At 43.6% G+C, this 15667-nt stretch overlaps 1 protein-coding gene across 3 annotated transcripts in view; it reads left to right on the forward strand.

Annotated features, from left to right (window-relative positions):
- SUGCT (succinyl-CoA:glutarate-CoA transferase) overlaps positions 1 to 15667 on the forward strand; it is a 667680-nt gene that overhangs the window by 519842 nt on the left and 132171 nt on the right. For all 3 annotated transcript variants that reach the window (XR_011167603.1, XM_069084394.1, XM_069084395.1), the window contains one exon: positions 11402 to 11465. Coding sequence is in view for 2 of the 3 variants with exons in the window: in XM_069084394.1 (XP_068940495.1) it covers positions 11402 to 11465 (64 nt within the window). In the remaining variant the exon portion in view is untranslated. The remainder of the gene's footprint in view (positions 1 to 11401; positions 11466 to 15667) is intronic.

A 15667-nucleotide genomic window follows, 5' to 3' on the forward strand; every position in this document is an offset into this window, starting at 1 on the left:
AAATGATACTTTTTGCATTTCTTCTCCATAGAGTCCTATGCTTAACTGGTTGTTATTCCCTCCTTGCACCAGAACCAATGAGGGAAAAGCTCATATGGTTCTCATCTCCCTCCCTTCTTTTCCTCTGCTATACTGTTTTTATGCCTCTTTGTGTGGCATAATTTACCCTTTTCCACTTCATTCATTCCTCTTCTTCCACTGCAGTCCATTTGTAGCCCTTAATAAGATTTTTTAATCGTCATTTTGTGTATTTTATACTCATACCCTCTACTTGTCTATAACCAGTTTGCTCTTATCAAATAGCAGGGTGTGTGTGTGTGTATCTGTGTGTCTGTGTGTGTTTTCCTTGTTTGCCTTTCTACGTCACTGTTGCATCTCATAATTCGAGGTTGAACTTTCTATTGAGTTCTGACTTTTTTATCAGGACTGTCTGGAACTCTGTTATATTGTTGAATGACCATCTCTTTGCCTGGAAGAATATGCTCAGTCTCTCTGGGTATGTGATCCTTGGTTGTAACCCGAGCTCTTTTGCCTTCCGGAAAATTGTATTCCACTGCCTCCGATCTTTCAGTGTAGAGGCTGCCAAATCCTGTGCGATCCTCACTGTGGACCCTCGATATTTGAATTGTTTCTTTCTGGCCGCTTGAGGTATTTTCTCTTTTATCTGGTAGTTCTGGAGTTTGGCCCCAACATTTCAAGGACTTTTCAGTTTGAGATCTCTTTCAGCAGGTGTTGGGTAGATTCTCTCAATTTCTATTTTACCCTCAGGTTCTAGTATCTCAGGGCAGTTTTCCTTAACGAGCTCTTGGAGAATGTTTTCCAGGCTCATATTTTCATCATGATTTTCTGGTAGGCCTATGATTCTCAGATTATCTCTCCTGGATCTGTTTTCCAGGTCAGTTATTTTTCCATTGAGATGTTTTAACTCTTTTTCTAATTTTTCATTCTTGTTGTTTTGTCTGACTAATTCTTGGTTCCTCATAGAGTTATTTGTTTCCATTTGGTTGATTCTAGTTTTTAGCAAATCATTTTCCTTGGTTAATTTTTGGAGCTCCTTTTCCATATCATACACTTTTCTTTTTAGAGAGATGTTTTCTTCATTATAATGTTTTTCTAATTCTGCAATTTTGGTTTTGAGAGAATTATTCATTTTGTCTTCTATCTCTCTCATTCAGTTTTTAAAGTTCCTTTTGATCTCATGTAGGAGAGCTTTCTGTGCTTGGGACCCACTCCCTGTTGATGTTTCAGCTGTGGGTGTGGAGTCCACATTGTCTCCCTCTGTGTTTGGTTCCTCCCTCTGAGGACAGTAGGACTCCAGAGTCTTTGTAGTCTGCTTTCTACCCATTTTGAGGCAGGGTCCTAGCCATGCCCTTTCTCTAGGGATCCCAAGCCTTTACTGTAGAGGGTTTTGCCCTGGGGCAATAGTTACTATGTTTTCGGGGTCAGAGGGAGGGTTGGAGCAGGTGGGGTTCACTCTGCCATCCTGGTCTTTGGAGGTCCTGAGAGGGCCTTTATTTTTCTTTTTAATTTCTGGGCTATGAAGTGGTAGTCCTAGGATTATTTGCTGTCCCAGGCAGGGGCCCTGCATTTGGTTCTTACCTCACTCTTTCCAGTCCCAGCTCTTTGGTGATAGGTCTGGTAGTGGCCCTTGTGGTTGGTGGGAAGACTTGCCCCCCAAGTTGATCAGGCCTCTTCAGCGCCTGCCTCCTCCGGCCGCACCTTCTGGGCCTGCCCCTGCCGAGCCGTGCCTTTCAGTCCTGCCTCTGCGGGCTACGCAGCGCTGCGCCTCCCGGGCCTGCCTTCAATAATTTTCTATGAATGTAATTGTTAACCTGTCTTCTCTGAGGGGTCTAGGTGGTGCAGTAGATAGAATACCAGGCCTGGAGTCAAGAAGACTCACCTTCCTGAGTTCAAATCCTCAGACATTTGCTAGCTGTGTGACCCTGGGCAAGTCACTTAACCTCATTTGATTCAGTTTCCTCATATGTAAAATGAGCTGGAAAAGGAAATGGCAAATCACTCCAGTATCTTTGCCATATGGGGTCAGGAATAGTTGGATATGACTGAAATGGCTGAACAGCATCCTCTCTGATGACGTCTCTTGGTTTCTACATCTCTTCACCTCAACCAGTCAATAGACATTTATTTAGCACCTACTGTGTGCCATGCACTGTACTAAGCACTGGGGATATAAATTTAAAAAAAAAAAGACTGTCCCAGCCCTCAAGGAGCTTACAATCTAATGGGGAAGATAGCACACAAAAGGAAGCTTAAGAGTTGTGCTTGGGAGAGAGTAAGGTAGCTGGCATAAGGGCATGGCGGAGACATTGGAGAAGTCCCCAGGCAGTGACGTCAAGTGAGCTGTGAGTCGCTTTGAGTTGAAGTCCTTTCTTAAATGGAGGCCTTGGAGTTGATGGTTCTGTCATCTGCCTTCAGATATGCAGATGTTGACTTCTCTGCCCCGGCCTCCCCTATCAATCCATGTACCACCCTAGGGACCCCCTTTCCTTGCTCATCCCCTTCCTTCAGTACCTTCCGTCTTCATCTCTTGGCCTAGAGAGCCCCATTACCTGCCTGGAAGTCAGGCACTGACCAAGCCTTTCTCCTCTACACCGCCATCTGCAATCTCCCATGAAAATAAGACTAAGCAGTTAAACCAGGGAGCCGCTCAAGAGCAGGGACGTGTTTTACCCTTTTTTGTGTCCCCTGCACTTAGCACAGTACCTGAGCTGTATTAGGCACTTAATAAATGCATTTTGACTGATGGTTAACCCATCCAACATTGCATTCAAGGTTTAACTCAATTACACTCAGCAAGCATTTATTAAGCACCTGCTATGTGCCAGGCCCTTTGTAGTTCCCAGGGAGACAGACAAAACCAAAGACCATTGGAACACAGACCTCTGAGGCCCTCCTCGCTCTCAGCTTAGGATGCCATGACCATGGAGCCTGGGTGATGATGGGATGGCCTCTTGGGAGGTTTTCGTTCCACTGGTTCGTTGATAGAATATCAGCACATGATATTGCTTCCGTATGCCTTGGATCACAGAGAAATCACCACAGTGATCAGTTGGCCCTCCATCTCTGTGGCTGCCCAGATTCTGAGCAGGCCACGACATCATTTCCTTTGTGGTTTTCTGATCCTGGACATTGCTCCTGCTGAGACTCCAGCTCATCCTCTGAATGGAGAGATAATAGGCCTCTGACATGCTCAGTGGGCAGGACTTCATCACCAAGGACGTCAGGAGTACAGCAGATGGTGATAGTTGTGCTCCTGTTCTCTTACATGCTGCCATCCTTTTGATTCCCAAGGACAGGGCACATTTGAGAGCTTTATGGCAGAGACAAGCCACCCCAAGTGGCCTTAATACAAACTACCAAAAACCTTCATCAAATAACTCCATACTCTCTTCCTCCCTTGGGTGGGCTTTGGTGTACAACATCTTGAGTATTGCCCTGGAGAAAGAAGAGAGAAAAAATTCAGGGCAACTATTGGGAAGAAGGGAGGCATCTGGCTTCCCTGAAAGGAAACTCTGGGACCATTGGTCAAAACTGGACCTGTGGTTCTTTTTCTTCCTTACATTTGTGGTCTAGCCAGGTCAGGAAATCAAGGGTCTGCCTGAAGCAGGACTTAGCTGTTGAACGGTTAGCACAGGGAGAATTCTCACCAATAGCATTGCTGTTGTATTTCTTGCCAAGATCCCATCAATCACTGAAACTTCTTGGCCATAGAGTGACATGGTCAGCCCAGTGCTCTAGGAAGACCAATGTGACAGTTGTGCAGGGGAATTCATTGGAGAGCAGAGAGGCTGGTGGCAAGGAGGATCAGCGAGCAAATAAGAAGTGAAAAGGGCCTCTTGACCTAGGGCAATCATAGAGAGAAGAGGATGGTTGAAAAGTTTATAGAAGTGGAAAGACTTAGTGACTGATTGGCTATGTTGGGGAGAATGAAGGAGGAGTTCAGGATGATTCTAAGTTTGGGGACTTTGGAAAGAACCATAGAAGTATCTAGTCCAACCAATCCCTTCAAGGTCGAGAACTTCAATCATTTGCCTAAGGTCACATCAATTGTAAAGGTAAATGTCAATTCTTACATCTGGAGTAAAAAAAATCACTTACATAAGTACAAGTTAGAGGAAATATAATTAGGCAGTGGATTTTCTGAAAAAGATCTAGGGGTCTTGTGGACTTGAGTTAGCAGTGTGTGGCAGCTGAACAAGCAAATTGCATCTTGAGTTCCATTGAGAAAGGAAAAGCTTCTACGAGTAAGGATATCTCTCTTCACTGTCCTTCATGCCACATCTGGAATATCATGTCTAATTTCAGAAGCTACAACTGATGAAAGGCATGACTAAACTGGAGAGTATGAGAGGGAAGGCAACCAGGATGGTAAAGGACATGGAGTCCATGTGTGTAAGGTCACTTGAAGGAGCTGGGGATTTCTAACCCAAGAGAGGACTATGGCAGGGCTTGATTTTTGTGGTTAAGTACTTGAAGTTCTGACTGATAGAAGAGGGATATTCTGGTTAGTCCTGGGGGCACTTCCAGGGTAAATAGGCTGAAGCTGCAAAAAGCAGACTCAGGCCTGATGTCAGGAAAAGCCTTCTTGACCATTAGAGCTTTCCAAAAATAGAAAATGAGGGATTCCCCCTCATTGCCTCCAATTTGCCCTGTATAAATCTTGGATGTCAATGGTTGTTTACATGTTATATCTATCTGTCTTTAGAGGGTGAGCTCCTTGAAGTCAGGAACTGTCTTTTTCTTTCTTTGTAACCCCAGAGCTTAGCACAGTGCCTGACGAATAGTCAAGGCTTAATAAATGCTTGTTAATTGACTGACTAAGGGGGGGCTTTAAGCACAGACAAAATTATCACTTGTATATGATAGTTAGGATTCCCCTTGGGTATGGTCTGGCTTAGGTGGCTGCTGAAATTCTTCCTGACTGAAATGATGTGATTCAGAACTCACATACTGATTAAAAGACCAGTTCTTTCCCCGTTCTACCATGCCATCCCTCTCTTATATACTCTTAGGCTTAGCCTACTACTCAGAAGAGACTAGTAGGTGGTAAAGGTATTAAGTGGTAAATATCAGCTTTTAGACCAAGGCTCCAACCTTAGTAAGAGCAATGATTCTTCTATGCACTTGTGATGCAGCCACGGCCACGATGAACTAGAGGCCTGAATCCTTGCTAAGGTCTCATTGCAGGGCAGAGGCCAAGACTGACCTTCATGATCTGACTCACAGCGTCCCTCATGCTTCCGGGTTGTTAGAGTACATCAACACTAAGCTCGGCCTTGGGGGATGAGGTATTTGTAATGTCTTCTTATATTTCTATTAAGTGAACAAACTGCATTGTTTTACCACTGAGTAATTGGGAAATTCTTAAACAAGCAGGAAAATATTATCCTTCTGAATGAGTGTGGACAGTCCAAGGCCACTGCTGAGAACCATCCCTTCTAACAGACTTTGCAGACATGCTGCATTGATGAGCATTGGGGTCCTTTACCTAAAGAACAAAGTGCTGAGCAAGGTTGGAAGGCCTGAGTTGGTGATGTCATGGGAGTCGGGTGGGGGTGGGGAGAGGAGAGCTCTTAATGGACTTGGTGCCTATAAATCATTCTTTACATTCCTTGACTTACATGAGTCCACCCTCTCTCCATCCCCCTCCATTTTTAGAGTTGTTATTTCTGTCTTGCCTTTTGCCAATTAATTCAAGAAATGGTTGGAACACACAATTAGGGCTCAAAAGGGACATGAGGCATTGGGGGGCCATGTCATTTACATTTGCACCAAAGAGAAGCTGAGTTACAATAATTGGTTTAAATGAAGTAGGAAAACAGGAAAATTGGTGTGCTTAAATTCGATCTCCATTATCTAAGTGCAGTTGGGGCCAATGGGATTACAGTCTAATTTCTCATGTGAAAGGATATTTAAGGGTGTTTTCTTTGTGGTCATTAAAAGTGTTTGGGAAATAGTGAAAGTAACCTTTAACACTGTATTCCTGAATTATGACCTCCATTTCATAACAGTAGAAGCTCTGTCTCCCCACGAAGTTGTTTTCATGACACATGGAGAGGAAATGATAAGGTGGACGCTGAGATGCACGTAATTGTCCTAGCTTTCTTTAATTATGAAGAGCTATACTCCACACAGATTCATGGAATAATGTTGCGAGTTTGGGTAAGGAAGGGAAATGATCTTGCTGGTTTTCTATGTATTTTTTGTCTCTTAAAAAAATAAAAGAATAAAAAAATATCTCAGAAAGAATATCACCGATACTGTCATTTGTGTGATTGTTTCTGGCAAAACTCAAGACTTCAGACCCTTGGACTTTTTTTTTTTTTACTTTTAAAGGTTAATGACCATGGTCCTTGCATACTTTCCCAGCATGTTTCCCAGAATGCCTTAAGGCAAGCGTAATATCTGTGACAAGTTCAAGAACAATTGGAAACGGCTTTTGGAAATCCACGCAATGACAAGGCAGCATGGGAGTCCTGTAATTAAGTGGGCAAAAATAAGGTGATCAGCTCCATGACTTTTTCTGGAATCTATTCAAATGGTCTCGAATGAAGCCGGATAGAGAGAATGAGTAACAACTGAAAGCAAACGCGATCTTCAACGAATGCCAGCGAAGAAAGCCGTTTAAAAGAAAAACAAACAAGAAGGAGGTGAATGGTTTCTGAGAGTCCGTATTTCTCTGGACTAATTTTTGAAGTCAAAATCATTCTCCTTGGGTATAGGGCTGCTCTTGTGAATGGGAACCTGGTGTAGGAAGGGGTCTGATGGAACCTGCCCGGGGCAAGTGATGTATGGATGGCCAGCCCCAGGTGCTGGGCACAAAATGGGCCCAGGTGGCCTCCCTGGCATCTTTCCTTGTGCTGCCTATGCCCACTGGGCCCTCTCTCCCCTTCACTGAGCATAGACCTTCTTCCTGCAGTATGAATAGATTTCTTTGGGAGCTCAAGATGATTCCATACTCCACCCCTACCCTTTTCGGTTGAGATAACACTAACCGGGTATTTATTGGGTTGATGATTGATTGGTTCCACCTGGGACAAGAAGGCATGCCACATGATGCCAGGGCCATCTGGATCATTTCATCCTTACATTTTAGGTCTTGGTGATACCTGTGGCTTGCCAATGGACAACATGACCGCATCAGGACTTAGCATGGAGAATCCTTGTTCTGCATGATGCATTTTAGGAAGACTTGAAAAGCCTGGACAAGCCAGCCTTATCCATTAATATGCATACACACACATATATAGTCATGTATTTATCTATCTGTGCATATACATACATATGCACATGTACAAATATGTGTATCTATATATATACTATATATAAAATGTGTCTACATAGATACATATAAATATGTGTATACGTATCTATATTCTCTCTCTCTTTGTCTCTCATCTGTCTTCACTTCTGATCACCCTTGTGGTATACTGAGGGCAGAACTTTTTCAATTCTGCTTTTGTAAGCCTAGCCCTTATGCCTGACACACAATAGTTACTTATTCAATGCTTTTTGATTGGTTGATCCCATTCCTTGTTTTGGGATGTAGTTGCCCAGTGCGGGGATGGGGAATGGTCTTCTGAGATGTTACAGAGTTCATTTTTCCCTAGGACAAGGTAGCCTGTCCCATCCACTCTGAAATCCTGTGAGTTCATTCACTAATTAGAAATAGTGGCTACAGAATAAGCCTGTGATTTCTTTGGTTTGGGAAGTTCTCCATGGGGAAATTTCTCTGATACATCAGCATCTTTTCTGAATCTTAGCATCGTGACTTGTCTAGGGTCACACAGACAGTGTGTGGCAAAGGTGAGATGAGCCCCCTTTCTGTCTTTCTCACTCCAAGACCAGCTTGCAATTTAAGCTCTACTATTTTAAAAGCAAAGGAGCTGAAGAAAACCTAGCAGAGAGAAACCTCTCCTCCCAGGCGTAGTAAGCACTTCATACTTGGTTTTTCTTCATTCATTCATTGATTTCTTTATAGCAATCCATGTAGAAGTCAAATGAGATATTTAAAAGGTTATTTCTATTAGGTATTTGGAGATCATTGGGTATTTTATCTTCATGAAACTTTGAGTAACATCCCTTGACTTTTACCTTTTAGGCAGATGATTAAATTTCAGTGTTAATTAATTTCAGAACCCTCAGTTGAATTATATTTTATTCAGAGCCTTTCTTTTCATCTTTCTGAGTACGAGCCATGGGGCAGTGAGTGTTGGTTCACAGAAAGAGTCAAGGAAGGACAAGAGAAGGGGGAAGTGGGCAGATGATTGCTAAAAGAGACATTTAGCCTGGGATTTTTGTCTCTGCCCTTAGCTGGAATTGATTTCTGCATTTCCATTTTCAGGACAGTCCTATATAGGAACCAGAGGAAAGGATATGACCTCTCACCCTGCTGTGAGGCACAGCGCCTTCCAAATTGGGATTCCATCTTTGAAAAGAATTTTCTTGGATGAGCTCTTTGGAGTACCTATAAGGAATCTATCTAGCCATGTAACATCCAGTCTCAGTTGTAGGAGCTGGTGGCAAGGATGTTCTCCATGTGGGTCTAGTGAGTCTGTCAGGACAGGAACCCAAAGTACACAGCAATATGTCAAGGAGAATAAAAAGCAGACTATATAAAAATAATTTGTTTAGTCATTTTATTGTGTCTGACTCTTCATGACCCCATTTGACGTTTTCTTGGCAAAGATATTGGACTCGTTTGCCCTTTCCTTCTCTGACTCATTTTATAGATGAGGAAACTGAGGCAAACAGGGTGAAATGCCTTGCCCAGGGTCACACAGCCAGTAAGCCTTCTTGATTCCAAGTTCAGTAGTCTATCCTCTGAGCCACATAGCTGCCTGGTACAAAAAATAAGAGAATCACCTACAAAGTACCCCAGCCTCCTGCTGAGTGGCTGGAAGACAGGAGTGTTCTCAGGCTAACCCCCAATCGTGTGTCCCTTGCTCATGCTACCACCTGTTGGTGCCAAAGCTGTTTGAAGATGAAGCTGCTGCTGGGGTGGAGGAGTAAAAGGAATGTGAATGGAGTCACGATTTCTCTTAATTCATTGAGCTATTACCCAGGTGCTGTGACCACTGTGAGGCTTCTGTAACAGAAAGGGGAAATGGCACCGATGTGGAGGATGACAGAATTGAAGATGTGAAGGGGTAACTGGAGTCAACTCTGATGGGCAGAATTAAGAGAAGGAAATTAGTCTTAATGAGACAACACAGTATTTTAAGAAGAATAACAAATGCCTAATATCTCCTTTCTCTAATCAAAGGCTTCTTGGCAAATGTTAAATTAGACAACAAGGGAAGGGAAGGGAACATGCAGTTACTATGCACCTACTATTTGCTAGGTACCGGGCTAAGACTTGACAAGTATTGTCTCATTTGATCCTGACAATAACCCTGGGAAGTAGGTGCTATTATGAGCCCCATTTTATGGCTGGGGATATTGAGACAGACAGAGGTTAAGTTTCTTGTCCAAGGTCACACAGCTAGTGAGTGAGGCTAGTTTTGAACTCAGGTCTTCCTTCAGTTCTAGGCCAGTGTTCCTTCCACTGTGACACCTGGCTGCCTCAAGAACTTTCATCGAGGTTGTCAGCAGTAGAATGCATTATCAGGAGAAGGTTGTGAGATCAGCTTTTATGGACTTTTGTAGAGATGGGTCTGATTTAATCTTACGTTCTCCATTGAAGTGTCTTTTTGCAGAGGTAGGGGATGGGCTAACGGACCTTCCAAGGACGTTTACCATTTTCTCTTGAAGGAGGCTCTGTAGACCATCGCATGAGGAACATCCCCCCAAATCCATGCAGACTTATGTGAATTCCTGGGTCTTGCCTTTCACCATCAGTAGGTTCTTCCACTACATTGGCTATAGTCATTTCTAATGAGATGATGAGGAAGCAACACCATGATGCTTCGGAGACTTCTTGGTTCTGAGAAAGAAAATGGCCATGACATGATTTTGGAAGTGGCCAGACTCAAGGCTCTTGACCTCTTCCCCAGTGTTTTGCAAGTGAGATTCTCATCTTTGCCCAGATACTTTGATATTAGGAGTTTTCCCTGGGTGGAGGGGAGAGGGGAAAAATGGCTTGGTACAATCATTCGAGGCACATATTCAACACCTATTGGCTCATTCATCCATTCAAGATACCTACCATGTTAAGACCTGTAATGGCAGTGAGAATTTAAAGATCCTATCTGTCCCTTAGTAGACTGAATGTAATCACATGAAGCCTGTAGTGGGAGGAGCTTGCTGAAGGGTGGACAAGAGCCCACAGGTGGTCAGAGCAGTTAGAGATGGAGAGAGGAGAGGATACACTCAAGGAGATACATGGTTGGTGAGTGTTTGCATCCTTGTGTGACAGCTAGGCTTGTGAGGCTAAAGGATGCTGTGGCTCCCTGCTGTGATATTGTGTATTAACTTGTTTTTTGCTATGATGGATTTGGTTTCCTGGTGTTTGAATAAATGTTTTGCTCTGTTATATTTTGCAATTGAGAACTATGCTGGCATATTCATAGTTGCCGTCAGCACTGTGAATATCGAGTTGTTGCTACAACACCTAATATGTTACTGGATTAAACACCTCCCTGACCTGATTTTCTCAGTTGCCAGTGTCCAAAAGCAGAAATTGCAATGGATTTATTTTACCTGTGTTTTGTATGCTGGCTGTGTGACCCTGGATAAGTTACCTACTGTATCAGTGGTAGAAGGAGTTTTCTCACCTGAGAATTCCCCCAGTAAAATCACAGATCCACTCCAAAGACCAAAACCAAAACCGTCTTCTGTATACACATGTTGTTTCCTGTCAATAGAGTGTAAAACCCTTAAGGGCAGGGCCTGTTTCATATTGATCTGTGTATTCCCAATTCCCAGCACAGTGTCTGGAGCATGCTAGGTGCTCAATAAATATTTTTGAGGCAATCAGTGTTAAGTAACTTGCCTAGGGTCACACAGCTAGCAAATGTTTGAGGTCGGATTTGAACTCAAGTCTTCCTGACTCCAGAGACTGTGAGCTAACCGCTGCACCATCAAGCTGTCCCTCAATAAATATTTTTAATGAATGAAACATAAAATGCAGAAGAGAAAGGAACAGTTATGCTAGTTGAGAGGAGAGATTTCTGCCTGCTGGTGACATCAGGGAAAGCTTCATGGAGGAGATAACATGTAGCTGCTCTTGGAGGAAAAGAAATTGGACAGTCAGAATTAAATTCTTTCCTTGATTTTTTCATCAAGGCATATATTTGATGGACCTACTTGTGAAAGGGAATTTTAAATGTTTTTTGTGTTCCCAATCTATATGAACATTGTAAATTGCATTGGCATCTTTGTTCATCTCCTGAGATGAAAGACTTCATCTGTATTTAAGACTCTCTGTTCTTCCTTTCAGGTGCTACACAATGGTCTGATCATGGAAATGGACCACCCGACTGTGGGGAAGATCTCTGTGCCAGGTTGGAAATGATGAGTTCTTTGATTTCACACTTTGTTTCTTTGGTATATTCTGACCTGACTATTGTGGGGAGGAGAGAGCCCTGGAAACAATGGAGAAAGCCGTTTCTGAAGCTCGCGTGCGATGGATGTGCACCCCTCACCTCATCATATTCTAAGAATTTCTGTTGTGTTAACAAAATGGAGTGAGGATGAAACATGGTCTTTGATGAGGTGTGAGAGTAAGGCTACACCCTCCACATTGATCCCTAAGTGGGCTCTTCTCATAAGTTACACTGTGTCATCTGAATGGTAACGTAGGATTGAAATGATTTACTATCCTCATTCTTGAGATTGCTGTGAAGAGTGGATACAGATCAGGGAGGGGATGGGAGAAACCAGGAGACAATATTAGAAAATCAGGCATCCAAAGCAGAGGGGAAACAGTGCCTTCTGTGGGGGTGACTAAGGGAAGCAATGTCCAAAGAAGGAGGGAGAATGGAAACCTTGTAGTTCTGGTTTGTAAGAGGCCAAGTGCTCAGGAGAGAAGTCATATGTGATGATGATCAATAAGATGGTCAATAAAAACTTAATTAAGCACCTTCTGTGTGCCAGGTTCTGGGCTGAGCCCCAGGTAGGTAAAGAAAGGTAAAAGAGAATCTTTGTTCTCAAAGGTCCCACAATCGAATGGGGGAGATAGCATGCAAACAATGATGCACAACAAGCCATATACAGGAGAAATAGGAAATAACCAACTTAAGGAAGGTACTGGAATTAAGAGGGATGAAGCAGCACTTCCTGCAGAAGGTGGGCTTTCACTGGGACTTGAAGGAAGCCATCGAATCCAGGAGGTGCATTTGAGGAGAGAGTTCCATGAATGGGGGCAGCCAGTGCAGATATCCTGAGTGAGAAGATGATGTGTCTTGATGCGAAATAGATGCGGTGGTCGCCCCAAAGTGATCTCTGTTGGTTCAGAGAGTGGCAAAGTCAGGGGAATTCAATGAGGCAAGGACAGTGACCAATACATTCCACCAGCAATTCACACGTCCTCATCACCCAGTCTAATGCAACAGTTTACCGAGGATAGATTTCCCAATTAATATCTCCAGTTTAGGGGACAGAACACATTGTTAAATATTCCAGTTTACTTGTGAACACTTTGGACACCCTGACTTTTACTGACCTGGTCTATCTAGGTTGCCCCTTCTTGACCTTTGCATGATAAACAAATATCCACTTACACTGAGACCTGGGAGCTCTTGTGTCCCCTCTCCCCACCCCAGGGAACTCTCTTTGCCCAGGAGGAGACAGCTGTGGACTCAAAACGGTGGCCCTCAATTCTAGCCTTTGGTCAAGTACCATCATCCCGGTTTTCAGGTGTTAGAAGTGATTCAGAGGAAACAGAACCAGGTCCGGTCACATTGAGCAATCCAGAAGCACCTGTATCACGGGTTCCAGACAAAACAAGCCACTAAACAAGTAAATAGTTAAACAATTTGTACAAAAACTCTTGTTTAACTCAATGTGTCTGCAGCAATGGCCTGTTGGGCAAGAGTTGCAAAATTTCTTTTAACTAATCAATCTTTCCTGGCTTTGGTTATAATAACAAGGAAGCTTGTCTATCGGATCTGTACCCTTCTGGGCTTAGGCCCTTTTATCACCACAGTGTAAGAGTAAATTTAAAAGGACTAGAGGTGGACCCGTTTGGATGTCTAGCCTTGTGCACACTGGATTGTGACATCCCCTTCCTCCCTTTACCTTCCTCCTCCCTCTCTGCCTGTGATTGTTTGTCCCTCACTGGGTACAAAGGCCAGACTTTTGACTGCAGTTATTTGGTGATTAGGATACTTCATAGGGTCATAGATGCTGAGTTAGAAGGGACCTCAGAGGCCATCTAGTCCAACTCATTTTTACAGATGAGGAAACTGAAGCTCAGAGTTAAATGACTTAGCCAAGGTCACACAGACGCTAAATGTCAGAGGTAACTCCCATCAATCTTGTGCCTCTCATTTCTTATCACTCCCTTTGCTGTCCCTTCCTTCATCTCTTACACTATCAATCAGACTGCAAAGTAAATTCTGAGCTTGCTTTCAGGAAGCCTTGCTTCTTACTAGCTCTAAGTCAGGTTTTAACAATTTTACTGATGTATGATATTAAGTGCATACAAATCAGCAAGCAAATAAATCCCCTGTATTGAGGAAAGTCTCTTCTCTGCCTTTTCATTCCTCCTCTTCTTCCCTCCCTCCCTTTCTGCTCTTTCTGTCTCCTCTCTCTATCTCTATTTGTCTCTTTATTTCTCTGTCTCTCTGTGTCTGTGTCTGTCTTTGTCCCCAGCTGCCATATATAATTCCCTCAGGCTTCTGATCATAGTCCAATCAATCCCTTTACTTAGATTGGAATGGGATGGGGTTGAGGAAGGTGGGAAAGACCTGATGACACTGCAGTGGTGATGGTGGAATATAAGCTCTGTCACCAGCATCTTCACACTAAGTCTCTGCCCCCACTTCTCCTGCCCTCGATGGGGTCTAATCTTGGTCTTACCCTAACTGTCCAGGCTGCACATAGCAGGACGGCAGGAGTGGAGAGTTTCCTCTGGCCCAGGATCTGGGCAGAGTTCCAAATTTTTGGTGACTCCCCTGGGTTTAACTACTAGACAGAAAGACCTCAGGACAAGTTCTTTCCAGCTCCCCCTCCATGGCAATGGTCATTCTAGCTCAGCCCTCACTTGCCCAGCTCAAGTCTTGTGTTTGGAGACTTCCAAACGTGTGTTTGAGAAACCTGCCACACCTTGAAGAGGGAAGGCAATGGGAAACCGACGGCCACAAGCCAAGACCAGCAGGTATGGCCAGAAGGCGTGTTTTGGCTCAGCATGACCATTGACCTTCTTGTTCTATAGTTTTCAACTTAACTTTGACCTAGAACACCTGCCTCTTTTCCCACTTGCATGTGGACAGTAAAGTCTGGGCTGAAATAGTCCTGAAACTACAGTAGATGTATCCAAACCGCCAGAGAAGTATCATCTAGAGGGTTAGTGGTTGCATCCAAACAAGCATCCCACCTCCCACCACCACTATATCCTCTTCCTCTCAGATCTCTCTTTCTCAACTCCTTTCCATCCTCTGATGTTTACTTCCTTCTCTCTATGATTGGCAGTTCCTTCTCTTATATCCCTGATGACTAGGGTTAGGAGACCTCATTCATGAATGGCTATACCATTCATTCATTCATTCATTCATTCATTCATTCATTCTTCTGGCATTTCATAAAATCACAGAATCTTCAAGGCTGGAAGGAATCTTGGTAGACATCCACCAATCCATTCCTAAAAGGAATCTCTACTACAACGTCCCTGACAAGTGGTTATCCACCTTCTGATTAAAGAGAGATAGTGTAGTCCAACGGAAAGAACACTGAATGTAGGCTTGGGTTTGAATTCTGCATCTCCCAAGTACTTTCTGTCTGATCTTGGATTGGGCATCATTTGCCCAAAGAAAGGGGTTGTATTCCTTCCAGCTCACTTGTATTACCATGCTCCTATGGCCCCCTTCTCCCATTGGTGAGTTCCTTCTGGAATTTCCTTTTTTAAGAAAGTCCCAGACACCAGCAATGGTTTATTTCTTGGAAATCTCCCACCATGTTCTCATTCTTTTTATCTCCTTTTCCTATGTGTCTTCTAACATTAAAATGGAAGTTCCCTGAGGGCAGGGTCCATCTTTTTGCCTGTATTTATGCTTAGAACAGGGCACGCATGCAGTAAGCACTTAATAAATGCTTTTTCACAACATAAATCTATCATTCTGTGATCCTCCAATTGAGAATAAATCGTTCCTTCTCCAGGCAGTAGAGGCAACTCTCCTTTTGGACAGTCATAATTGTCAAGTTTTTCCTGACAACAAACCAAGGTTCGTATCTTTGCCACTTCCGTGTGGGATCCTGGTGCACTTATTCCAACTTCTGGGGCTAACTAGAAGAACTCTGTTCCCTGAAGTCCCTTCCAGTCCCCAAAGGTTTCCATGTCATCTCCTCCCCCCACCCTGAGCCTTCTCCAAGGTCTTCCTCATTGCAGTGCTGTATTGGGCTAGACTCAATGTGCCCTGAGAATTATGCATGCTCTTTTGGACTCTGGCTATAGCTCGTCTTCTTCCTTGGCCTTCCATAACCTCCACTAAGCTCATATTTCCATAGCTTATTCCTCTGTGGCAAAGATCAGGATTTCTCTAAGGAA

The sequence above is a fragment of the Petaurus breviceps genome, unplaced genomic scaffold, assembly GCF_028583685.1.
Source record: "Petaurus breviceps papuanus isolate PSGF00001 unplaced genomic scaffold, PetGlider_PUasm1.0 174, whole genome shotgun sequence".
NCBI classification, from domain to species: domain Eukaryota; kingdom Metazoa; phylum Chordata; class Mammalia; order Diprotodontia; family Petauridae; genus Petaurus; species Petaurus breviceps.